General features: G+C 38.6%; 1 protein-coding gene and 1 pseudogene across 2 annotated transcripts; both read left to right on the top strand.

Moving 5' to 3' along the window:
* The first annotated feature begins 9,370 nt into the window (after nt 1–9,370).
* On the top strand, nt 9,371–12,296 carry LOC147856227 (exocyst complex component EXO70B1-like). Its single transcript, XM_087329326.1, has one exon. It carries the CDS (start codon nt 9,422–9,424, stop codon nt 12,050–12,052), a length of 2,631 nt encoding a protein of 876 aa, XP_087185452.1. The 5' UTR covers nt 9,371–9,421; the 3' UTR covers nt 12,053–12,296.
* A 6,786-nt stretch (nt 12,297–19,082) lies between these two features.
* Nucleotides 19,083–25,082, top strand: LOC147856226 (uncharacterized; annotated as a pseudogene). Its single transcript, XR_015530671.1, has 8 exons — nt 19,083–19,352; nt 19,981–20,155; nt 22,139–22,217; nt 22,389–22,468; nt 23,130–23,196; nt 23,734–23,805; nt 24,300–24,539; nt 24,910–25,082. The product of XR_015530671.1 is annotated as an uncharacterized LOC147856226 (transcript).
* The last annotated feature ends 833 nt before the right edge of the window (nt 25,083–25,915 follow it).

Genomic DNA, 25,915 nt, shown 5'->3' with positions numbered 1-25,915 from the left:
AAATAAGATAATCAAAGAAATAAATAATAAGTTAGCTTGTTGGTAAAGAGGCTCGTGTTTCCAAGTTGGAGTCAAGGGTTCGAATCAAGAGTTGGTAGAGAAAGGGTCCATCTTGCTATCAAGCATTGTAAAGTTGGTAAAATCTTGTATTCGTAATATACATCATGTTCATATCATATACTTTAATTCCTTAAATCATACTTTGTCTCTATCTTGCTTCTGGAATCATACATTGTCTCTATCCTTTATCTATACTTGTCTCTCTCTCTCACACATTACTTTAAACTCTTATTCTTTTTATCCTTAATCTTCCTAACATTTGTGCGCAAGCCTTATAAAAGTTCCTTCAACTCCCCCTTAACCTTAGTCCCTGCGACTTCGCCGCACGAACCACAACTACCCCGACAACAGGTATAACAACTCGAAGCAGCGTTGCAACAACAAGGATCAAGTCCCCAAGGATGTCATAAAGAGCCCAAGATTGGACTTCCTGTGAAATTTGATGGAACGTGATCGCAATTCCGGGGATTCCTTAATCAGGTACGCTTAGTCATCCAGATGCATCCTTCCCGATATCCCACTGATGCATCTCGAGTCGGCCTAATAGGCGCGTTACTTAGCGCTCAGCCTTGGCATGGTTCGCTCCGCTTCTAGAAAAACAATCGCCCTTGCTTAATAACTTTGAAGATTTTATTAGTGAGTTTAAAGCCTGCTTTGGAGATACCGACAGCATCAGGACGGCGATCAACAAAATCCGAAGATTGCATCAAGGCGATCGTCCAGCCTCTGCCTACGCGGCGGATTTCCGTCTACTCGCCTCAGATATCCCCTGGGATGATCATGCCCTCATGGAGCAGTTTCGCTACGGCTTGCGCAACGATGTCAAAGACTTGCTTTTAACCTTCCCCGAAGAACCAAAGTCTCTTACAGAGGCAATCAGCCGAGCGGTTCGATGCGATAACCGCCTTTTCAAACGGCGTTCGGAACGTCAGTTACAAATACCATGCTCTCGGCCGGAACCCACATACGCCTCAGTCACGGCTAAACCATTTGCACGCGACGTACCTCAAGCCAATATTCCGACACCAATGGAGATCAACACCATGCGTCGACGCGGCCCGTTATCAGAAGAAGAAAAGCAATGACGATGTGCCAATCGATTATGTCTTTATTGCGGTGAACTAGGGCATATCGCCATCAATTGTCCCCATAGGCCAAGAAGACAAGTAAATCAAATCGTCGCCTGTATTAAACCCGAGTCAATTCTTCCCTTCGGAGTGTTTGATAGTATTAATAGTACAAATAGAGTGTCAGATAGTATTCATAGTACTAATAGCCCAAGTATCTCAAACAAATTTGAAATCCTTAGTCAATTAGATGAAGAGTTAAACGATTGAGTCCAGCCGAAATAGGAGTCGTTTGGTTGGACAGCAGCCCTAGATCTGTACAGCCCATTAGTGGTTCCATTCCTTCCAAGCAAGTTAGCAATGTGTTCCTAGCCCAAGTCATTGTTAGTACTAAAAGTACTCCCCCAGTACCCGTCCTAGCACTTTTAGATTCCAGAGCTAATTCCTGTTTCATGGATCGAAATTTTGCCCAAGCTTCTCAAATATCCTTAAGAAAAATTCTTTGTCCCGCATCTGTAGTAATCATTGATGGTCGTCCCATTGCTACCGGGAATATTGTAGAAGAATCAGAACCCATTCAAGTTGCCCTAGGTAGTTTTGTGTGTGTAGTATCATTTAATATAATTAGTAGTCCAGAACATCCCATTGTCCAAGGATTACCTTGGTTTGAATTACATAATCCAGCCATAGATTGGAGAACAAAAGAAGTCCGATATCGACAACCCCAAGAATCTACTCACCGAGTTTCGACCATTTCACTCCATCAATTACGCGAAGAAGGACACAAGGTGGCAATGTTCCTATTTGCAATATCAGTACATCCTTCCAGCACTATTAAGAAGGAATCCTCAGTACAACTTCCGGCAAAATATCATCCTCATGCCGATGTATTTGACAAGGTAAAAGCCGGTACCCTTCCTCATCACCGTCCCTATGACTGTCCCATCGATTTACAACCAGGAACCGAGCCACCATGGGGACCAATTTACAACTTGTCACCCACCGAGTTAGAAGTCCTTCGAGCCTACATAGAGGAGAACTTGGCAAGCAGGTTCATCCATCATTCGAAATCTCCGGCCGGTGCACCCATCTTCTTTGTCAAGAAGAAAGATGGCTCACTTCAACTCGTCATTGATTACCACGGATTGAATAAGATCACCATCCGGAATAGGTATGCACTTCCTCTTATATCAAGTCTTTTAGAGCAAGTTAATGGTGCCAAGTTTTTTACCAAAATCAATCTACGAGGAGGGTATAACCTCGTGCGGATCCGACCAGGAGATGAATGGAAGACCGCCTTTCGCACGCGATATGGGCATTTCGGGTATATTGTTATGCCGTTCGGCCTAACCAATGCACCCGCAGTCTTCCAACACATGGCAAATGATATATTCAGAGACCTCTTGGATATCTGTTTGATCATCTATCTAGATGATCTATTGATTTATTCGAAGACCTAGGAAGAGCACGATTCTCATGTACTATTAGTACTAAAGCAACTCCGCGAGAATGGTCTTTATGCCAAGCTAGAAAAATGTAGCTTTGATTGCAAGCAAGTGGAATTTCTAGGCTACGTCATCTCCTCAAAGGGCATCGCCATGGATCCAGCTAGAGTCCAAACAGTACTAGAGTGGCAAATTCCACGGTCGGTACGAGATGTACAATGTTTTCTAGGTTTTGCTAACTTCTATCGTAAGTTTATACAGGATTACTCGAAGATTATTTTACCTCTCACACAACTTATGAAGAAGGGACAAGCATTTCTTTGGTCCAATGAAGCAGATATGGCTTTTCGGCATCTTAAGAAAGCCTTTACATCAGCACCGATTCTAGCTCATGTGGATACAAGCAAACCATTCATCCTGGAGGCCGACGCATCAGATTTCACCCTTGGTAGCATCCTTTCTCAACAAGGAGATAAAGAAGAGTTACATCCTGTGGCTTTCCATTCGCGCAAATTTGATGTCGCGAAAATCAACTACAAAATACATGACAAGGAGTTATTAGCCATCATGGATTCATTTGTGCAATGGCGGCATTTCTTAGAGGGCTCTCCACATCAGGTCATTGTCTTTAGTGATCATAAAAATCTTGCTTATTTCCAGAACGCTCATGTACTAAATTGACGACAAGCTCGGTGGGCTCAATTCCTCACGTGTTTCGACTTCAAAATCACATATCGACCGGGGAAGTAGCAAGGAAAAGCAGATGCACTATCACGACGTTCATATCTTGCACCTCGTCCTGGTGATCCAGCATTTGATAATCAAAAGCAAGTAATCTTGGGACCAACACGATTGCACACAACGCGGATTTTTCACACCCCGATGGATTCACGGATTACCGATGATATACGTGCAAACTTGAAGATGGATAGTTTTGCTCAAGACATCCTAGCGCACATTGATACTTCTCGGGCATCCTGTTCTCAGTCTCAACAACCAGGAATTGACTACCGAAAATTCGAATATCATGATGGTTTGTTATTCTTCAAAAAGCGCGTATATGTCCCCGATTGCTCCTGTCGCCTTCAAATCGTCCAGAATTGTCACGACACCCATACAGCGGGACATTTCGGTAGTACTAAGACGTTGGATCTAGTGTAGCGATCTTTTTGGTGGCCCCACATACGCCGTTTTGTCGACGACTACGTTCGGACCTGTGATGCTTGCTGTCAACCAAAGATGCCACGACACCATCCATATGGCTTGTTGGAACCCTTACCGATTCCAAGTAAGCTGTGGCAATCTATTTGTCTTGATTTTATCACCGATCTGCGGGTCTCGAAGGGGTTCGATGCTATCTTTACCATCGTCGATCGATATACGAAGATGGCACATTTTGTGCCATGTACTAAGGCCATCACTAGTGAGGAAACCGTCGCCCTTGTCATGCATGAGGTATTTCGGCAGCACGGCCTCCCAGACAGTATCATCAGTGACCGAGGACCTCAATTCGTCTCCAAATTTTGGCAACATCTCTTCAAGATGCTCAAGGTCTCTTGCAACCTCTCCTCCGGCTACCATCCCCAAACCGATGGGCAGGCAGAACGAACAAACCAAACACTAGAACAATATCTTCGGTGTTTCCTAAGTTATCAACAAGACGATTGGGCTGAGATTCTCCACTTTGCGGAGTTTGCGTATAATAATGCTATTCACTCGTCGACTCGGGTCTCCCCATTTTTCCCTTATACCGGTTTCCATCCTCGCTGGTCGGTGATCGACACCCCAGAGCTACCTACCAACCCTCGTGTCGAGAATCATTTGGAGAGGCTACGCAAGATCCGGATGGATCTCTCTACTCACCTTCGTCATGCTCAACACACACAGAAGACTTATGCGGATCGTCATCGGATTCCCTCCTCTTTTGCCATCGGAGGTCAAGTATGGCTCTTACGTCGTCACATCAAGACTACTCGACCGTGCGACAAGTTGGATTATCGACGACTCGATCCTTTCCATATTACGGGTAAGGTTAATGATGTCACAGTTCGCCTTGATCTCCCTCCGTAACTTCAGATACATCCGGTTTTCCATTGTTCTCTTCTTGAACCTTATAAAGCAAACACCATTCCCGATCGTGTTACACCACCGCCGCCCCTGCTAGAGTTGGACGTTGGCCCGGAGTATGAAGTTCAAGTTGCTACCATCCTCGATTCCAAACTTTATTATTTGGTCGATTGGCTCGGTTATAGTCCGAGCGAACGTACTTGGGAACCCGTCGAGCATGTTGCCAATGCTCAAGATCTTCTTGCTGATTTCCACCGCAATAAGCGTTGACTCATTCCACTCGTCATTTTTAAGGGGAAGATAGTGTCATGATATGGCAAGACTCGAACCCATGACCTTATGCTACATGGGTCGAGCTCTTACCATTAAACTATGAATTGTAATTTGTAGGATATTATTTTCATTTATGCTTTATCATAGAAAATTGATGTATATTCCAGATCTCTCTAAAACATTCTAGAAGCTTCAGGATTATTCCTAAAGACACTATAAAAGGAGGCACAAGGCATTGTTTTGAACCAAATTGGTTCAACGCCAATCTTAAGCCTCTTAGCCACTTTGTACTTATCTTTCACATAATATATTAGCTAATGTCATCATCTTTCTCTCTCTCTCATTCTCGCAATCTCTCTCTCTCTCCTCTTCTCTCTTCCTCTCTCGGGAATCTTACACAGTCCCATCCTCTTAGTACTAATAGTACTTCTCTTCTCTAGTACTAATTCTCTCTCTGTTTAGTACTATTCCTGACAAGAAGAGGCTAAGTATAGCTTCATGTTTTTTCTAAAGTGTTCATGCACACTAAATGTGCATGAGTTGCCTTTTTACATTATGCTTTTATTTCCTAAATATAGTGCTCATGCTTGTTAGATGTGCACGAGTCATTTTTTATTGGTGTACATTTTTCTTATAAATAAAGTATTCACGCATTCTAAAAAATGCATGACTTACCTTTTAATAAAGGAAGGCGTAAATAAAGGTATTATATGTATTAAATCTATACTTAAAACACTTGGTATAAGTTAGTACAATGGTAAGGTTGGGGTTTGTCTATGTGGAGGTACAAGGTTTGAATCTTGCCTTATGCATGTAATAAATATTTTTAATATTTTATTTTATTTATTATACGTACTTTAAATCGGATATAGTATTTTACATATTTCACATAGTGTGTGATTCACACTACGACAACGCAATACTTTTGTATTCGATGGTAGGCATGGAGTGGAAGCATATCTACGAATGTTGAAGGGAGTACTAATGTGACAATTTTCTTTATTGGAGCAATTGGAAATTCTTTCCTCGGTGGAGTGTCCATCTTGCCTATTGGCAATTCAACATGTTCCACTACCCATGTAGTGTAGTTAGTGGGTGACCATACTCCATTGTCACACCCATTGTAAGTAGTGTTTTTTACACACATTTATTAATATAATTGTGTGTTTTCACCAAAGAGAGAGAGAGAAAGAGAATGTGAGTGAGTGAAACATTGTTGCGGGCACACAAAATTACTTTCATTATTTCAAAAAAGGCGAGTGTACAAGTACATATATATATATGATATATCTATGATAAATCTTAGGGTTTTCCGTACCTTTTTAGTTATTTACATAAATAGTACTTACAACATGTCTATGTCAAGTACCATGAATAGAATACAATTTAACACAATTGGATGTAAATGATAAATGAAACGTTCTATCAAGGGAATTATCATCTATATGAATTGATTTTTGAGAAGTTTCCTCTTGCCTTTTGTTGACATTGTCAATTTGCATAACTCGAGAAGTGTTTAGGCCCAAATTGTCATGATGAACCAACATTGAGATATATTCCTTAGTGATAACATTATTTTGAGATACTTTCTAGGACACAAATTTATTATACTAATATTTGCATAATTCAAGTGCAAAAAGAATGTCAACGGGACATGTGGGTACTTGTGAAGTTTACTTATTAACTATGTAGATATTGATCAGACCCGTGTTTCTCATATTGACCAATCATTTTATATAATTTAGGGAAAAGTACCAAGATACCCCTAGAAGTTCGTCCATTTACCAGAATGCCCTTGGAAGTTCCAAATTTACCAAACTACCCCTATGTCCAAAAATTTACACTTTATAAAGTAATTATACACTCAAAGGTAGTTTGGTAAATTTGGAACTTTGAGGGGCATTCTGGTAAATAGACGAACTTCCAGGGGTATCTTGGTACTTTTCCCTATAATTTGTGGATATGTTTATGTATCTCCCTTGTAGCCAGCCAACAAAGCCAACACCCTTCTATGTTTCTATCTAGTGCACATCAAATTGAACCTTGCCATCCACACAAAAGCTCTCTTAGGCAAGCAAACTTGCTTACATTGTTGCAGTAGTTTAAAACTATGCCAAGGCTTCAAATGGTCTGAAGTTGTACATTCAAAGGAAGGAAAATGATTCTCTATTTACCATACATTGTTTTTTATTTTGGTTATTGCAAGTCCATTTCCTTCAAATCCATATTTGGTGGGATAAGATGAAGAATGTGCACTCTTTTGAGTGAAGAAAAATACATGTTTCCTCTTTATACCCTATATGTAAGTGTTGCATCCACTCTTACATGTTGGAATGATCTGTTCACATGACTTTTCAATATTATTTGCGTCACGCGGCTCAAAATTCTTTCATTGTGAGTGTTGAAATTGGTAACATTTTCAACATATTATGCATCGACTACACAATTCTATTAAATATATTCATGATGGTGATGCTATGAAGCATATGCCAATATCTTTTACGGTCATGATGAATATCATTTCTAAGCCTATCAAATGTTTTTCAAACCATTGGATTTTGCAGAATTAATGTGGAATTTAAATATGTGATTGTGTTTTATAATGAAACTCAAAGGGTAAATTTAGTTGAACTCTAAAATCTCTCACTAAGTAGTACATCTTCATCTTTAGACATTTCAACTGTAAATATTATTTTCTAGTATACACAAAAAGAATGTCCCGCAATTGTTTGGTTTATAATGTCTTCACTAATTTTGTATAGTTTCTTGAGATTTTAAATTGTTTATTTTACTCTTGCACAATAGCACGAAATGTGAGTTTGCTCACATTATTAACCTAAAGAAGACTTTCCTTGCACAAGGATTTGGAATATGAATCCGAGGAACCTTACATTAAGGCAAGATCATATGAATTCTAATTGTGGTTTGATCATGTTAGCAAAGGGTAAAGCCCTCCTAGATATTTTATAAATGATCATGTAAAAGTACAAGATTTGAAACTAAAAATTGTATTGTTGCTATTGTTTACTTAAATTTAAATTCGAAAACATGTTAAATGCCAAAAAGACTTTGGCATCTATACAATCCACAACAATAAGACAAATGGGATCTAAATGGGCTACAGGTTTGATCAACCATGCGAGAAAGTAGATTCACTTGTTACTGAGAGAAAAGATGCTTGTCGTTAGGGAGGAATATACTAGACAAAATTGGAAGCCTTGTGAGCCAATCCATAGTACGTAAAATTCGTGTTCGTCTAGCATAACATTTGTTTTCCTACGTTGGAAAACGAATGCGAATGTCATTCAAACATTCTTGAGTTTTTTTTTTGTTTTTCCCCATTTTTTTAATGTTTTTTTTTGTTTTTTCCATTGTTTAAGCTTATTTACCTCATAATAAATAGATAATCCAAAAGTATGGTATTTATCATTCTTTGAGGGTGTTTTTCTTACGCGAATGGTTCAATCATTCGCGAATGTGAATGAACGTATGGTATGTATGGTTCATACTATGAGCCAATCAATGAAGCAAAGTTTCCATGCTTAAAAACAAGAATATATCTAGATATTATCTCAGATTATATATGCAACATGGTGTTGGTTTTACGTTAAACTTGGATCTCCATCATTGCAATTTGCAATTATGATGAAGGAGAGAAAACTCAAGTCTAGCATCGAGAAGCATCAGTTAAAAGCAAATGCATGTTAAGGATCCTATCATCACATAGGAATCATGATTAGTAAAATTAAACAACTTCTTGCCTTTTGTGAACCAAAGAATTTGTATCTACCTATCCTATATGCATCCCTTGTTACAAATTTACTACGTGCATTCGTGGATTAACACGTTCTCATATAGCTTCCGATGTGTTTACATTATTAACCGTGAACATTGGCCAAACGACTGCTTTAAATTTGAAAGATATATGATCTAAGGTATTGTATCATACAATAAACAATCCACTCGAGTCAAATATACTCCTCATAAATCATAAGGAAAATGGACTCAAGGAAGTAACTTGGACAGACATGAGCACAAATTTTCATTGGGGTGATTGGCATCAATGAAGGGATGATTAGTTCGACCAGAAGCATGGGCAAGGATGTTTCCTACTGGCTTGTGTGGTGTTCGCGGAATGCAAAAGGATCAGGGAGTCCATCCCATATAGAGAAAGAGGGTCCTTTTGACCTTATCACATAGAAAGAAAGAAATATTAGCGTCTTCTAAGGCCAAATTTGGCCCATGGGCCACGAGAGAGAGAGAGAATGCGTGTACACATTTAACTAATTCTCTTCGTGTGTCTCACTATTTTGTCTTATCTTCATTAAATATTTCCCCTTCATTGCACCTCCATTAATACAGCAATTCAAAACACTCCAAATCATCTTCCATCCAATCTTTTCCAAGACAACTCTTACAAAATCCAAAGTCATATAGCAGACTATAGGGTGTGCCATCGCCGCCCCTTGCCGCCATCGGAGAGCACTAGCAATTAATTACATCCTAGCTATGTCCAAATCCAACAACAAACAAGGACTTTATAGCACGGATAATGACAACCACAAGAACATCGGCGATCATAGCACCCATCGCGACACCCGGGACCATGACAAACATGGCAATCCTACCATCAAAACCAACCACAACAATGGGCCTAATGCAAGGACCTCCCCCTATAAGAAGAAGACCAATGTCGATGCTTACGATACTGAGACCGATACCCATACCGACAACAATAACAATAGGATCAAATATAGGAGCCCGAGTCGGGCGGGCGGTGGCGGTGGCGGTGGCGGTGGCGATACGGGCCGCCTGGTGGACATTGCCCAGCAGATCCTCCAGACGCTTAGCCCTTCTCAAGTCGATGACATGGTCCAGATTCTCTCTGATTTCGATAACCGGATCGCGATCGGCCTCCATCAATCGGCTGGATCATCGGAGAACAATTCTCGTAGTATGATGCCGCTGCAGCAGCCCATGGATCCTTTCCCCCCCCACTCTCTGATGATTTCTGCAGAGAAGATCATCTCCCAATGGGATGTGGATGAATCCAACGACACAGATCTAATCTTCCTGTGGTCCGATAGAAGAGAAGAAATCCCTCCATACCTTCAGGCTACCGATGATCTCCATGACCTAATCCAAACCCTGTCTCAAATCTCTTCTTCTTCTTCTTCTTCTTCTGGACCTCCTCCTCTCGAGCCTTCTGCACCTTCTCATTCTCCTTCTACTTACCATTTTGATCTGTCTTCTTCTTCTTCTTCTTCTTCTTCTTCATTTGATCGTAACTATGTAACCAAGCGACAAAATGATGCTGCTGCATCCATGAGTATGTTGGATCATGCTCAGAACCTAATGCAATCCGCCATGTTCCGGCTTGAGGCTGAATTCCGGCATCTCCTCACATACCACAGCAAACCCTGCACGGATCCTGGGGCGATGTCCGATTTCCTTGCATCAGGCAGAAGTGGTCATCCACGATCGTCCTTCGGCGATCTTGTCATGGACGGCTTCGATAGCTTCGTTGACCGAAACACCGCAGGTAATGGTCCTCCAAATCCTCATGCCAGAACTGGTCATGGTGATGGTGGTGGTGATGGTGATGAGGAAGATAAACAAGAATCTATGGCTACCACCATGGATGGAGAAGCTCCGTTGGAGGCCGGGTCTGATGCCGTCTTCTCCGAAGCCATGATCCCATCCGACATAGCCGCGGACCTGTACGACATCGCGACGAGGATGCTGAGGTCGGGCTATGGCATGGAGCTAGCTCACGTCTATGTCCCTGTCCGCAAGGCGACCCTGGAGGAGAGCATGCATCGGACCATACTGCAAGGCACCATCCTGCTCTCTGCAGACGGAGGAGGAGGAGGAGGAGGAGGGGGGGGTCCGGCCATGTTCGAGGCGGTGCAGAGGATGCCATGGCAGGATCTGCAGGTGGAGATCGTGGCCTGGATCTCGGCGATGAAGGTAGCGGTCGGGCTGCTCTTCCCGGCCGAGAAGCGCTTGTGCCATTACATCTTCGGGGATTGGTCGGCCGGCACCGCACTCTCATGCTTCGTAGGCATCACCAAGAAGGCCATGCTAGAGCTCCTAAGTTTCGCCGATGCCGTCGCCATCACCGAGTGCTCCCACGAGAAGCTATTCAAGATCCTCGATATGTACGAATGCCTCCATCCGCTCATCCCGGCCATCGGATCTCTCTTCGGACAACAACAGGAGGATGGCCATTCTATGAGGAGTGTAGGGACATCCGGCATTTCCACCGAGGCCTCCGAAACCCTAGGTAGACTTGGGAACGCGGCCCGCATCACTTTCTCGGCATTCGAAACCATGGTCCTCCGACATGACGACCCGTCGAAGATGCTCATAAGCGACAGAGGACGCCTCCGTCTCGTCGAATATGTCATGAATTACTTGAGGTTCCTATCCGATTTTATGAACCCCATGAACCAACTCTTGTGGGAGAGAAACGATGACCAAACTGGTAGTGTGTCGAGTACAAGTAGAGCAAGTAGTGGTGATCAACCCGGTGATGACATTGGACTCGGTAACCAAGATTTTAGACCCCTATCATTGTCAATGTTGAGGTTAATGGAAGCCCTAGAGAAAAAGCTTGATGCCAAGTCCAAGCTTTACAAGGACTTGGGTCTCTCTTACCTATTCTTGATGAACCATTTGCATTACATTGGTCAAAAGGTGAAAAGCTCTAACCTGAGGAAACTACTAGGGGATGAATGGATAAAAAAAAACAATGTGAAGCTCAAACAATACCACACCACCTATAGGAGGACATGGGTAAATATCGTCACTTTATTGAAGGATGATGGCCTTAACATAAGCAGGGGGTCTACTAACATAGATAACTCAACAAGGAACCTCATCAAGGATAGGTTTAAGGCATTTAATGTTGCTTTTGAGGAGAATTTGAGGACTCATAGTGGGTTGATGGTTTCAGACCATCAACTTTGTGTAGAATTGACCATCTCTGTCACTGCGATGATCCTTCCTGCCTATCGATCATTCCATGCACGCTTCCATAATCATTTGGATATGGTGAAATACAAAGAGAAGTACGTCAAATACACACCAGACGATTTGGAATCCCACTTGAGCAATTTGTTTGAAAAAGCTTCCTAAGGTGGTGAAGGAAAGGCCTCTCTCTTCATTAAACTTAATCTCCTCTAATTTGGTTGGAAACCTATACATACTCCATCACATTATTTTATCGGTCACAATCACCAATGTTGTTTTGTTTGCCAGGTATTTACATAGGACACAACTTTCCTATATGCAAATTTCTTAGTGACCTACCTCTTCATTGAATTTTGTATCATTGAGTCTTATCTAATGTTATTAATAAGATTTTGAGCTTTAAGAAGAATGTTCGTGGCCCATCCTATTGATTGAAATTTCATTTGTTCTGTGCAATTGAGGTGAAATGTTATTGTGTGAGTGATGAGTGATTCCATGGCTCATGAATGATCGTAATTGTGCAAGCAATGGAGTCAAACAACCAATGAAAAATAATGTATTCTCGAGTTTGGGTAGAGAGCTTACAAAATCCAGTCATAACTCTCACCTAGGTATCCAATATGAGAAGGGTGTGATGGTGGCTCTTGTGTTGGAACTCTTCATCTTTGGATCTGAAGATAAAAATTCTTTGGATTCACACATAGATTCTATTTTTTAGCATTTACTTGATTGTGGCTCATTTAGACTTAGACATAGGGAGAACATTTCATATAAGTAGGGAGTAAATGTTGGGCTAAGGTATATGGCCAAGGATTAAACAGAAATTGGGGGAGGGATACCTTTGAGCTCACCATGTTGATGGGCTTGACGTACTCAGGAGGAGTTAATGGCATGGACAATACCTTTGATGTACTCTCATATAAAATGAATACCTATATCAATTGTAGTGCTTCGACAAGGGAGACCTTGGAGTCTAAAACCGGAAAAAGATTTTTATGTTATCTACAATGGTATACTACAAGCTCAAATCCATGAGCTATGATATAATTTCTTAGTTCATCATTTTTAGAATAGATTTGAAAGGAAATCTTAGTTGTGCTTGGCTTTACAAAGTCTTACGAATCTTTCCATATTGTTTAATCTCCTCATTCTCAACAATAAGTTGAAAGACGACTTTATATATTGGAAGTCTCAATCATGGTCATTTCATGTGTGACTCAAAGTGGTGCAATGTATTTTGGAACTCACTCTTCTAGACCTTTTACAAATTAATTTGTTTGATGAATAAGGATTACAAGAGATTTTGCAACCTCTTTGGTTTATATATGATGCGCCACTTTATTGAGAAAGAAGGATTGGTGCATGGGAAACTAAGACTAAGCCATCATGGTGGAATTGTTTCAATAGGTGCATCCCTCTTAAAGCTATGACCATCAATTTATGCTAAAGACTTGGTAATATATTGGGAATAATATTTTCCGTATGTTGAATAGGCATGATCAAATAGTCGAGAGCAATGTAATTTCATCACAAAAGTAATTTTTTGTTACTTGTCCATCGTTACAATAGTGAGGAAAGGAAAAGTCAAGATCTTGGCTCAATTGTTTGTTTTAGTTAGAGGTTCTTGAAATGGGTAGCATAATTGATACAAAATCTCAAACGTTGTTAGAGTTTGGTTATGCTAAAATATGGCTATGTATTCCACTAAATTATGGTTTTACTTGGTAAAAGTTGCAAAGCATAACATTGTTGCAATGTTGCTTGTAAACGAGGACAAAACATTAACCTTGGTTAGATTGGTTTTGAAGGGTCGTACAAGATTGTCAATGCGAAGCAGTAATATGTTGTGGCATCATTTACATGGTTATCATCTAATACACAAAAAATAATGGAATGTAAGGAAGTCTATTGCAACAGAGGCGGAAAACGTTGCAACGTAGTTGGCATTCCCAATTTCTGTTTTAATCCAAGGTGTTTGTTTGGAGAGTGATAATTGGGGGAGGTTCAACACACGAGATGAGAGGATTGGCATAAGGCATATGTTTCTTTTGTATTGTTCAATTGGAAAACAATACACATTGATTCATTCATTCCCCATTGCACATTGTATTCAATGGAAATATTATAAAAAACATGGCAAGTATTGTCTTCTCATTGTCTTATGCCTGGACAATGGGTCTTTAGCCAATATGTGTAAAATGAACCTCAAGATGAGATGGAAATCATATTCCAATTTCAATGATATTGGGGATTGCAACATAATTGGAATATGTGCAATGCCTTCATGTTGATAGTAGACATTGTGTAAATCTATACATTAGAAAGTTGAAAGGCATACTTCTACGACAATTGGTGGATGCAACGACATGTGGGGATTGTTTATCATGTACTCAAATATTTTTAAGGCACTCGGGAATGTCCCTCTACCTATATGGGGAGGGTAACAATATTGTGATGGTGGTTAGAATGCCCCTCTACCTATGTGGGGAGGGCAACAATGGTGGTGGTTTTTACATACAATTGTTTTGATTGTGTCATTTATTACAAAGAGATGGAAACATAGATAGATTTTTTGAAGTTGATAGGAGACCAATTGCGATATATGAGACACGGCCTTGCCCATGACAAGGATCAAACTTGGGTTCTCTCAATTTTATGACTTCTAATGCTACAATGTAAACCACCAAGCTGAGATAAATAGACAGATATATGATAGATAGATAGATTCTATTATCACCTTCGGAGGTCAAATATGACCTATGAGACCAACAATATTACATTTCTAGTGCTACATGTGAAAGTGAGTAGTGACTCTTGATGTTCAAGAACTTTACCAATGAATGTTGCAATCGAGAGTGCACATTTTGGTTGTGAGAGAAATTCATGCAAGAATTGGGCTTGGTCAAAGATTTGTGGAAAGCATGGTCGAATATGATCAAAGGTAAAGCATTGTATCAAAGTGTGATACTTAGACTCTCGAGCTTGTTTAGGGCAAAGTGTGCATAGCCGACCACTCTCATCACTTGTGCCCCAACGCCCCATCTCACATCGCAATGCATGTAAGCTAAGTCACATAGAGGCAATGGTTCGAATACCAGACAACAGGATGGGCTCTAACATGTAATGATGTGTACGATTTCCCTATTCCACGAAGAATATGGTTTTGTGGTTATGTGCAACATGTGTGGTATAATGTGTGAAGCGTGAGCCTCCACATTTGTCCCATGTGATGATACTTTGGCATTGCAAAAAGGCCTCATTTACAAAGGAATCTAGTGATGTATCATGAAGCAAGTGTGTTGAATCCCATCACTACCAAACCAATTTTCCATATCTTGCATCCAACCGGAACACAAAATTTTGGCGTTGCAAAAAGGCCTCATTTACAGAGGAATCTAGTGATGCATCATGAAGCAAGTGTGTTGAATCCCATCTCTACTAAACCATTTTTCCATATCTCGCATCCAACCAAAACACAAAATTTTGCTTTCATGTGTCTTTTGTATCTTTTTGCTTGCTTCCCATGCAATTCTAGGAAGTCGATGTGAGGGACTTTTTGAACCTTAAGCATGTCTTTAACAACCCTTTCCATGGCCATGATCTCAATGGGAAGCGATCCCGTCTCAAGGAGGGGGGTGTAAGGCGTTTGTTTCTTAACTTGTAGAAACTTTGTAAGAAAATGTTTTTGGGCATTTTCGAACTCTTTCCACATAGATTTAGGGATGCTACCACCTCATACTTCCACCCCATAGAGAAGCACTGATGTCATCAAAGTGTCGAAAATGTATTTCCTAAGGACCCAACACTTAATATCTCCATGATTGCATGTGTTCTCAAATGCATAATATGCTCGCTTACCCGCCTCTAAGCTATGTGTAGCACATTCATTCAATCTATGATTTGAAGGAACTTCAAGGCCAAGATATTTGAAGCTTTCCACACATTCAAGTCATTTATATATTGTAAATAGTGCATGGTTTATCTCTTTTTTTACTCTTCACAAGCATAATCTTTGTTTTAGAGCTATTAACACTTAATTTAGTATGCATGCAAAAATTTTCCAATGCCTTCATAAGTTTTTGTGCATCTCCTAACATATTTGCAAAAAACACTACATCATCCCCATATAGCAAAAGCATAATGACAACATTCCCAATGGCAACTTCGTCAACACATTCTTCCTTTACAAACTTGGCAACCATTTCTTCCAATTCATCAATGCATAGACCAAATAGTGTTGGTGAGAGTGGACATCCTTGTTTAACACCAATAGTGCAATTGAAAAAATCTGAAAGTCTATTACTCATACGCACACAACATATAACCTTCTCATATATTCGGGAAATTGTAAGCATATATTCACTTGGCACCTTGAGTTCTTCCATTCGCCTCCAAAGATACTCACGAGGTACCATATCAAAAGCTTTCTTGAAGTCTACAAAGCAACAATATAAACCTTTACCTCTAAGGCAACTTTCCTCCATTAATACTAGAAGGGTGACAAGGTGATCAAGGGGGGGTGTTGGGAGTTATACAAAGGTTTACAAACCAAGACTCCAACCATTGACTACATGACCCAATAAGTTCAAATGTGATCAAGCTTCGCTCATTGGCTAAGGGTGGATGAAGGGACATAAGGTTGTGAAATGTAATTTTTCTTCTACACTACTAAAGAATCGTAACATTGTTCATAAGGAAAATGCGCACGCATATTCAGTGATATGTGCTTATTGGCAAATTAAAGTTTTGATGTTTTGCTTGGAGCCAAATAGGTTCTTATTTTAGAAAATTTGATTGAAGTACAAGTCATTGTGGCAATCCAAACCACTTGATTGTAACTAAGTATCAATCAAGCAAGATTGTCAGGAAATTTGTTGACTTTGAACAATATTTTTAATTAATTTCTGCCAAAAAATACTTCACCTTTTCTTCTCTTTCATGCCATTAAATTCTCTCCATATTGTCATCTGTGCTTACTTTTCGATAATTCTAGTATTAAAGAGGGGAGTTATACAAAGGTTTACAAACCAAAACTCCAACCATTGACTACATGATCCAATCAATTCAAATGTGATCAAGCTTCGCTCATCGGGCTAAGGGTGGATGAAGGACATAAGGTTGTGAAATGTAATTTTTCTTCTACACTACTAATTTAAGAATCGTAACATTGTTCACAATGAAAATGCGCACACATATTCAGTGATATGTGCTTATTGGCAAATTAAAGTTTTGATGTTTTGCTCGGGATCAAATAGGTTCTTTTTTGAAGAATTTTAGAAAATTTGATCGAAATACAAGCCATTGTGGCAATCCAAACCACTTGATTGTAACTAAGTATCAACCAAGATTGTCAAGAAAATTGTTGACTTTGAACAATATTTTTAATTAATTTCTGCCAAAAAATACTTCATCTTTTCTTCTCTTTCATGCCATTAAATTCTCTCCATATTGTCATAAGTGCTTAGTTTTCAATAATTCAAGTATTAAAGAGGGCCTTACAATTTTTTTAGTTTGTGATCATGAGATGTAGGAATCTTTTGTTTTATATTAATTTTAATGACTTCCAAGTCATATAGGAAATATAATAAACAAAATGAAAACACTATATTTGCTACTAGAACACGAAATAATCATTCTCCATGTAGTAAACTTTAACAAAGGGGTTGATTACATTTCTTAGCACAACACACATAGAAACCATCATTTTAGAATTGACAAAATATCGTTTTCGTGACCAAGGACATTTTCCATACAACAAAAACATTTATCATGGATTCTTGAGCTCGCTTGATTAAAACCTTTTCGATGTATAGAACATGTGCAATGCAACATAAGGGTTGAAACAATAAATCTCTTAGTTTTTTGTTTAACCTCATGCACACGGGCAATTTCACCCAAGAATATTACAAATTCATCACCTATATCCAAATGGTTGAAAACAATGGTCATTACTTCTTAAAGCAATGCAACGTAATTGGGATGTAATTTAACTAGCTCCACATTGGGCTCTCCTCTATTTAGAAGGTTGAAGAAGACACGTCGATAATATATAGTACAATCAAAATCAAAATATTCCCCATCATGCCCATCTTCCACTCATATATGTTTTGAGTACAAAATCAAACATATCATGTACTTATAAATTGTATATTGGGACCTAAACAACCTCAATAGCATGTATTGGCATATTATGCATGCCTTTAGGCCAAGAAATGTTGGTTTAGTAGTAGCAATATTAAATTATTCATTTTTTGTATGGATGAAAGATATGCAATGAGAAAAACCCAAAGACATGTTTTTTTGTTTTTTCCCAAAAAAAACTCCTTCCATTAGTTATAAAATTTTACAAACAAGATGATTATGTACAAATCCCTGTAGGGACGCGATAGTTCCATCTTATGTGGATGCCCACTGATTTAAGAAAGGGAGAGGACGACCATTGTTGGATGAAGGCTATTCGTTGTCTTTCAACTCTATCGGAGCTGCCCTTGAGGCCATCATATTGGCTCTTTAGAGTGGCTACAATTATCCTTGTTGATCATCAATTGATGTTCAACCTAAAGGATGGTTATGTGGATATAAGTTACTTTTAGGACAATTTTGTAGTTTAGAAGGGAAAAACTACAAAATGCCCCTCTATTTTTTTAATGTTTCCACAAATGCCCCAAGAGCCCTAGAGTCAACCCCTCGCCCTCTCTCAATGAGAAAGATAAGAGGGGGATGAATTGTCCATATAGAAACAAATGTTAAAATAGCATGTATCAAGAGAAGGTGGACGAACTGATTACATGAGCACAGAAACAAAGTTATACGATGAACAACTAGATAGGCACATGCAAGGGTGAGACATTGGGGGAGATGAGATGTTAGATAAGGGATGCATGGGGAGGCGGCAAACGACCACAACTGGTTCTATATTGGAATGGTCAAGTCATGCAACAAATGCATGGAAGTGTTTGCTACCCATGATGGGTAATCTCTAGTAAATGGTGTTGGGAAGAAGTCAAAGGGCATTGAGAGAGAGAGAGAGAGAGAGAGAGAGAGAGAGAGAGAGAGAGAGAGAGAGAGAGAGGATATTTTGTCATTACAAAATGAATTGCTTGTTTCTTCTTGAGTATCGCATTGGCATGGAAAAGAGAAGTTGAGATCTCAATTCAATTGTTTATTTCGTTTGGGGGTTGTAGAATTGGGTGATATGGTTGATAATGAATCTCAAAGGTTGTCACAATTTGAAGATGGCAAACGATTGTTATGTTTTACCCCAAATTATGGATTTATTTGGGAACAATTACAAGATATACTATTGTTTGACGAATCTTTGCCGATAAAAATGAATGTTGCACCTTGGATGGATTGCCGATTAAAGGATGGTACACGCTTTGATATAGGTCATTACAATATCTTGTATCACCATGCAATGGCATCATTATCTTGGGTATCACCTAAAGCAAAAAAGGTGTGGAATGTATGTAAGTCAAATGCAAGGTGGTGGCAAATTTTGCAATGTGGTTGGCATTCCCATTTGCCTTTTCGAGCAAAGGTATTCATATGGACAATCATGATTGGTGGGCTTCCATTAGGGTCAGCCTTAAAGAGGCGAGGACTAAGGTCAAGTACATGATTCTTTTACGCCATTCCGTTGGAGGGCAATACACATAGGTTCATTAAATGTCCTATAACATATATCATTTGGAAGTACTTATCTAATATTTGGCGAGTTTTAAGCCGTTGTTATTCGTAGTATATTCAAATATAGTCCAAATGACTAGTTGGGGGCATTGTTCCAATACTAGTGCATATGGGGATCATTTCCTCAAGTGCATATTCTGGTTTTCTAATGGCTTTACAGGATGTCCGTCTCCCTACATATGGGTTATAGGTAGGTAGAGGAAATTAAAAGAAGTGTTGTAACAAGTGGATTTTAGTAACGATTAATATATGTAATATAATTGTGTGCTTTTACCAACAAAGAGAGAAAGAGGGGGGGGGGGGGGGGGGTATTGTTGGAATTTCGAAAAGTTGGCCCCAAAAGAGCGAAAAAAAAACCCTCCCCGTTTTCAAATTTTGCTTTTTCATTGTTGTAATCTTTTTAGTTTTTATCTTTGCTGTCTGCATCGCCATCGCCATCTCCTTTCATCGCCATCGCCATCGCCATCGCCATCGCCATCGCCATCTCCATCTCCATCTCTGATATGTCTCATTTCGGGCGATCCGGTCCTCCAGATATTCGCGACACGTACTCCCTCCTCATCCTCAACATCAGTTTCAGTAAGTTTCGCTTCTTCTTCTTCTTCTTCTTCTTCTTCCTCCTCCTCCTCCTCCTCTCTGATTTTGACCTTCCGTTGTTTTTCGCACTATCTTTATTTTGTTCTTATTTTGTTTGATTTCTTCATACGACTTCTTTGGTCAAAAACTTGAAACTTGTTTTTCTTTCACGCTTTACGGATTTTTTTTTACTTTGCACTGCAGTGCTTGTCATTCTCTGTGTGATTTGATATTATTTCATTGAAATCCTTACAATGTATGGACTTGATACTGGTTGAAAGCCAAATGTTCAAACTTTTCGGTTTTCTTGCATGTTTTAGGTGCTACGTGTGCCATCCATTCTGATCATCATCTTCTTAATTTGTTGAAATATTTACACTGTGTGCACTTGACCATGACTACTCAAGTCAAATCTTGAAATTTGTATTTCTTGCAGCATTTACATGTTATTCTCTGTCGTTGTTTCAGTAAATTTTGTTTTCTCTCTTCTCTCAGATATTTGCCATCCACTTATTTTTCATCTAGCTCATTATCATTTTCTGTGTTCTCATCTTCGTTCTTTGAGATTTTCGTACATTATGAACGTCATCTTGTTTACTCGAGTCAACTGTATGAATCTTGTTGTTGCACCCATACTGGCTTATCTCTGAAGGCCACACTTTTCTCATTATCCTCAGAGTTTTGATCTTATTTCCCTGAAATCATCTCTTGATATGAGCGTCATCTTGATCCTCCAGATCAAATCTTGAAACTTGTTCTATCTCTTGCACCAATTACATGTGTTTGCCTTCATTTCTTCATAATTCCACATCATTCACTTTATTTGCACTTCTTTCTTTTAACTCTTCACGCACTATGATCATTATTTTTATTCCAAATATCAGATATTGAAACCATCTCTTTTTCTTGCGTCTTTATATGTCTATATTTTCTTTCTATCTCTCCACATACTTAATCTTGCAATGCGTTTTCATTGCATCTGGAGTTTATATAAACTCATATTGTCTCTTTATTTTAAAACAAGTTGATGTCACCATGTTTGTATCAGTATGGACTCTACTATCTGCCAGTGCTTTAGAAATTATAGTTTGAGTAATGTGTTTGGATGTTACTGCACTTAAACCACCAGTGTTTATGTTGAGTTTAGAATGATGCCACATCTGCACATCTTCAGTGACAGCTTGTTTAGTTGGTTCAGTTGTCGCCCCTAATCTTTATGTATACATGCCTCATCTTCATTAGGTCAATTCGTCATTTGTAATTTTTGACGTGCGAAGAACATAATGGTGCGAGTCTTATCTTACTGTAATGTTGTATTATGTATAGATGATGTTGAAATCACATGATAATCATAGAATTTAAAATGGAAGCTCAGAGAAGACCTTGTGTGACAATTGATATAGGGTCTTAACCAAAGACTAATCACAGAAGAAAGAATATGCAACTATTTTTTTGTAGGCATCTCTTTATTTTTATCCCGAGTATAGTTTATAATACTGGAATGGTGCTCAGTAAAAAGCGAAAATATACATTGGTAAAGTTGAGGCACATAGCTTTCGATGCGCAAGCCTTAATTAATGCAGAAATGGCTTTCCATGATTAGTTTGGTAATCTTACTCTTTTTGAGCAGGACAATGAATTTGTGAAGTTTGTACTTGTTCATTGAGCTTGTTTGCATATCCATTTTACTTTGAATTTTAGTAAGACATTTTCTTTTTCGTTTAGAGGTCTCATTACTACTATTTGTTAGTTCAAACTCTTGGCTTGTAAGTTGTGCTTATAAAGTTTTATCTGACAAGTTGATCATGTCATTGAATTTATATGGAAAGAATAAGTTGGAGCATAGGGAAGATGATTATGCAGTACCTAATAGATAGACCATAATGTAAGTGCATGCATGTGTTCTATTCAAAACTGGCCATTGATTAAAAAAATATATCCTACTTCATGTCCTTTGGATCTAATTGGTTGTTTTCATTGAAATAGAAACAACTGCAGATGATCTTTTCCCATTATTTGATAGATATGGTAAAGTAGTCGATATCTTCATTCCTAGAGATAGAAGGTCAGTAATTAAGTACAATACACCAAAGATTTTACGTACATAATTTAGAGATTCCAAATGTCTTCCAACTTTCATTGCTGTGCCTTCTGTTTCTGCTTCTTAAAAGTAAAACTATGATGCTTGTGTAACAGATTTCTCTATCTTATTTTAATAGTCACAATTATGCGGCAGATCTGGAGATTCTCGTGGATTTGCTTTTGTTAGATATAAGCATTCACATGAAACATCAAAAGCCGTTGAACGATTGGATGGTAACTAGAATTTATTTTCTGTGCAAAAGTACTAGCTAGAACCTACCAGAAGCTTTTTTCTATATACACAATCTGTTGACATCCATGCAACTATGCATTTTCTGGAGCATAGAAGCAAAAATATGTAATGCATAAGTTAGTGCAGTAAACACACATGCTACATTACCATTCCTTTCCATTATTTTATATCAATATTTGCTTCTCTCCATATGAGTGTCTATTTGTATAATTGCGTGCATGCAAACCTATGTAGTAAAGAAGGACAAAGAGAGGGTCTAAGGAGGCCAGTATTACCTCTGAGATCTAAAAAAGGTAGAACAAGGATAAATCAAAAGTATAAAGTGAATAAGAGTACGTTGGTAAAAGCAGGCTTATCGAAGAGAATGTGAACTATTTATAATTTGCATCACCATTTCCCTTATCTATTCATGCCACAGCTATCAAAGCAATATTTGTTATTAAAAATGTTCCAAGCCACTCTCAAAATGTTCAATTGTCCACAAATGATTGTTTTGCACAGAGATATACTCTTTCCATGGCTGCTCATGTAATCCTTTCTTCCGGAATTAATGTTATGTGATCCTATGCATGTAGATACAGAATAACGGTAGCTTTATGCATGTCTATTGCTACTGATTGAGGCATGATCTGGATGTTACAGGCAAGAACATTGATGGGCGGAACATTTCTGTTCAATTTGCTAAATATGGCTGAGAGATGGAGACTATGTGAGATTTACTGATCTTCTTATTATTGATTGGACAAACAAAATAGTAAGTAGTTAGTTATTCCATTAGGACCTTTACAAATGATGTCAGGGAGGACTGGTTGTTTTCATGGTTTGTTTTGGCTGAATCATAAGTTTGTGTGCAATTGTAAACCGCTTCTATACAGTAAGGATTTAGATTTCCTTGATCTATTTGCATGAATTTTTTGGACGCAACACAAGTTTCTTATTGCTTATGATTAGGGTCTATGACACGTATAATGGGCACAATGAATCAAAGTGCACCTTATATTGCACTCATCTTTGAAATGCCTTCCAAATAGAATCAATTATTTTTTGTGCGGCCTCTGATGTCAGATGCGTTATTGCAACTGTAATGTGATTATAGTCCTGTTTTCAATATGATAAGAAGAGTACACAAGTTCATGTATGTGTTTTTCAATATAAACTTGTAATGTTGCCTTTAAATTTCTCCAGACTTAAAAACATAGAAGTGTGTTTGTCAACAGAGTTTTTAACCATTGTATTCAATATACAGCCAGAGGGGAAGAATCACCCAGGAGAACATTAAATGGAAAAAATCACGAAGTCGGAATCCAAGGCGTTCCAGGTTAGTGTATCGAATTGTAATTGTTCATAGGATTTTGAAGTTTTTGATGCTATGGATTTACAAATTCTACCCTGCACATTGGAAGAGTTCACTCTTACCCCTTGTTTTTAAGCATCAATTAAGAGCTTCAATGTCTTCTTCTTTTGCAACCTAAGCCAAACATACCAAACTTGGAAGTGTATCTTGATTCATCATATGGGACATGTCATGATATGCCTCACCGTGTATTCAATACCATCTCCATTCTGTACAACTGGAGGCTTGGAAGCTTTTGCCCTTACCCTTCGTTTTAGTCTTCAAGCAATTTTCACTTGTGTATGGAGCTAGATTTTAGCATAGTAGATGTATCTAAGTAGGAGAATGTCATTGTGTCTTAAATCTCACTATGGGAAAGGAGCTATACTTCATAAGAATCATTTTGATCAACATAGGTAGCACATAGGATTGTTGCTGCTAGAGTGGGTGGTTCACCTTTCCTGGGTTGCCATTTACAGGTACAGAGATGATCGAAAGGAAAATGATTATCATCGCAGCAGTCCTACTAATGATAGGCACGATAGGAACTCAAGTAAGAGGCACTATAGGAGTCATACCGCTAGCAGGAGTCGAATTCAGAGTCCAGTGCGATCAAGAGAAGAGGTGAGAAGAACAGAAGATGGTCAGATGAGAGACAATGATAGAAGGAATCCTCGAGGCAGAAACCCAGACAGAAGTGCATCACCATATCATAAAAGGTTAGTCTTGTAATTATTGTTATTACACTAATTTTTTAACATTGTCTGTTTGAGGGAAACTCTGAAATACTGCTAAGGTGTTCTTTATTTCTCCATATGCCCCTAAGTATTTTCGAGGAACTGTATGATAATTTAATACTTGTTTTCTCAACTATATGTGCTATTTGAGCAATTTTATGTTTCATTCATCCTTTTTCCTCTGTTTCGAGATTTGACTAAGGGTTATTGGGGAAATAACTAAAACCCAAAGACAGTTGGGCAAATAAAGAAAATTTTGGAGAATTTCCTTTTTCATTGTTTTCCATATTTAATTGAGATGGAGTTCTTGATCAAGTCTAATTTCATGGCTTCCCATCTTGCTTTGATTTAGGGACATATCTTCAAGAAAGAGGAGTTTGTCCATTGAACCTCATAGTCCCTCTCCTAAGGGTTCTCCTAGGAGTTCTCTGAAAGTAAACATCAGGAGTGCGAAACAATCTGATCGGAGGAGTGGGAGCTTATCAACAAACTCTGATGATGCATAGGTGAGAATTTCTTAATACAATGAAGACTGAACAGGATAGGCTCAATTCGTTATATTTAAAATTTGTGATCTTTCTCTTGTACAGGGTAGGATATATTGAAAATGTTCACAATTTCATACCTTTATAGTATAGTATGTATTTGCTAGCTAGTAAATGCTATTTATTATATACAAATAATGACCTCGAGATATGAACCTAACTGGAGCATTCCTAGGACCATTTGTACCATACCTTCTGGTATCGATATGTGGATAGTGTTTGGTGCTTCCACGTTTACCTTGTTATGGGTTACAAATTTACTTCATACTTTTCAGAGTTGATTTCCCTGAAAGAATCTTTTCAGAATTCCAAAGAATTTAACTTCTGCCTTCAGATTGAAATCTTGAAAACCATATTGGATTATATGTGTGCAACTTGTTCCTAATCATGTAGGTGATGCAGCTACCGTGTAGAATGCCACTGTAAGTTTAGAGAAATTGACTCCTGCCTTAGAATACAGAGATGAAACATGCAGAAATGTTGAAACCATATTGGATTATGGAAGTGTGCAATTTGTTCCAAAATGTGTACGCCATGCAGCTACCAACCATGTAGAATTCGCTATAATTTATTGTATAGAAACATTTATGTGTGTATATTTCAACGGGAATTGTTATCTAATTGTCATTAAGTTGCATTCAAGGATCAGAAGTAAAGTATTTATAAAAGGAATATAGCTAGAAATACGTTACTCCATGAATACATGCAATTTGAATGTAGTATGCTAATTTTATACATGGATGCTTTACTTTGTCCTTGGATGCCAATATAATAGTTTATCAAATTGCTCTACTTTTGAGTGGTGAATCCATA

Source organism: Azolla caroliniana, unplaced genomic scaffold (assembly GCF_043228905.1).
Source record: "Azolla caroliniana isolate FFs.n. ecotype wild unplaced genomic scaffold, voAzoCaro1.0.p SCAF_13, whole genome shotgun sequence".
NCBI classification, from domain to species: Eukaryota; Viridiplantae; Streptophyta; class Polypodiopsida; order Salviniales; family Salviniaceae; genus Azolla; species Azolla caroliniana.
This window is presented reverse-complemented; position numbering and strand designations above follow the sequence as displayed.

Bases quoted from the DNA above. Each gene is read 5' to 3' on its own strand.
- LOC147856227 (XM_087329326.1), top strand. From the start codon at position 9,422: ATGTCCAAATCCAACAACAAACAAGGACTTTATAGCACGGATAATGAC.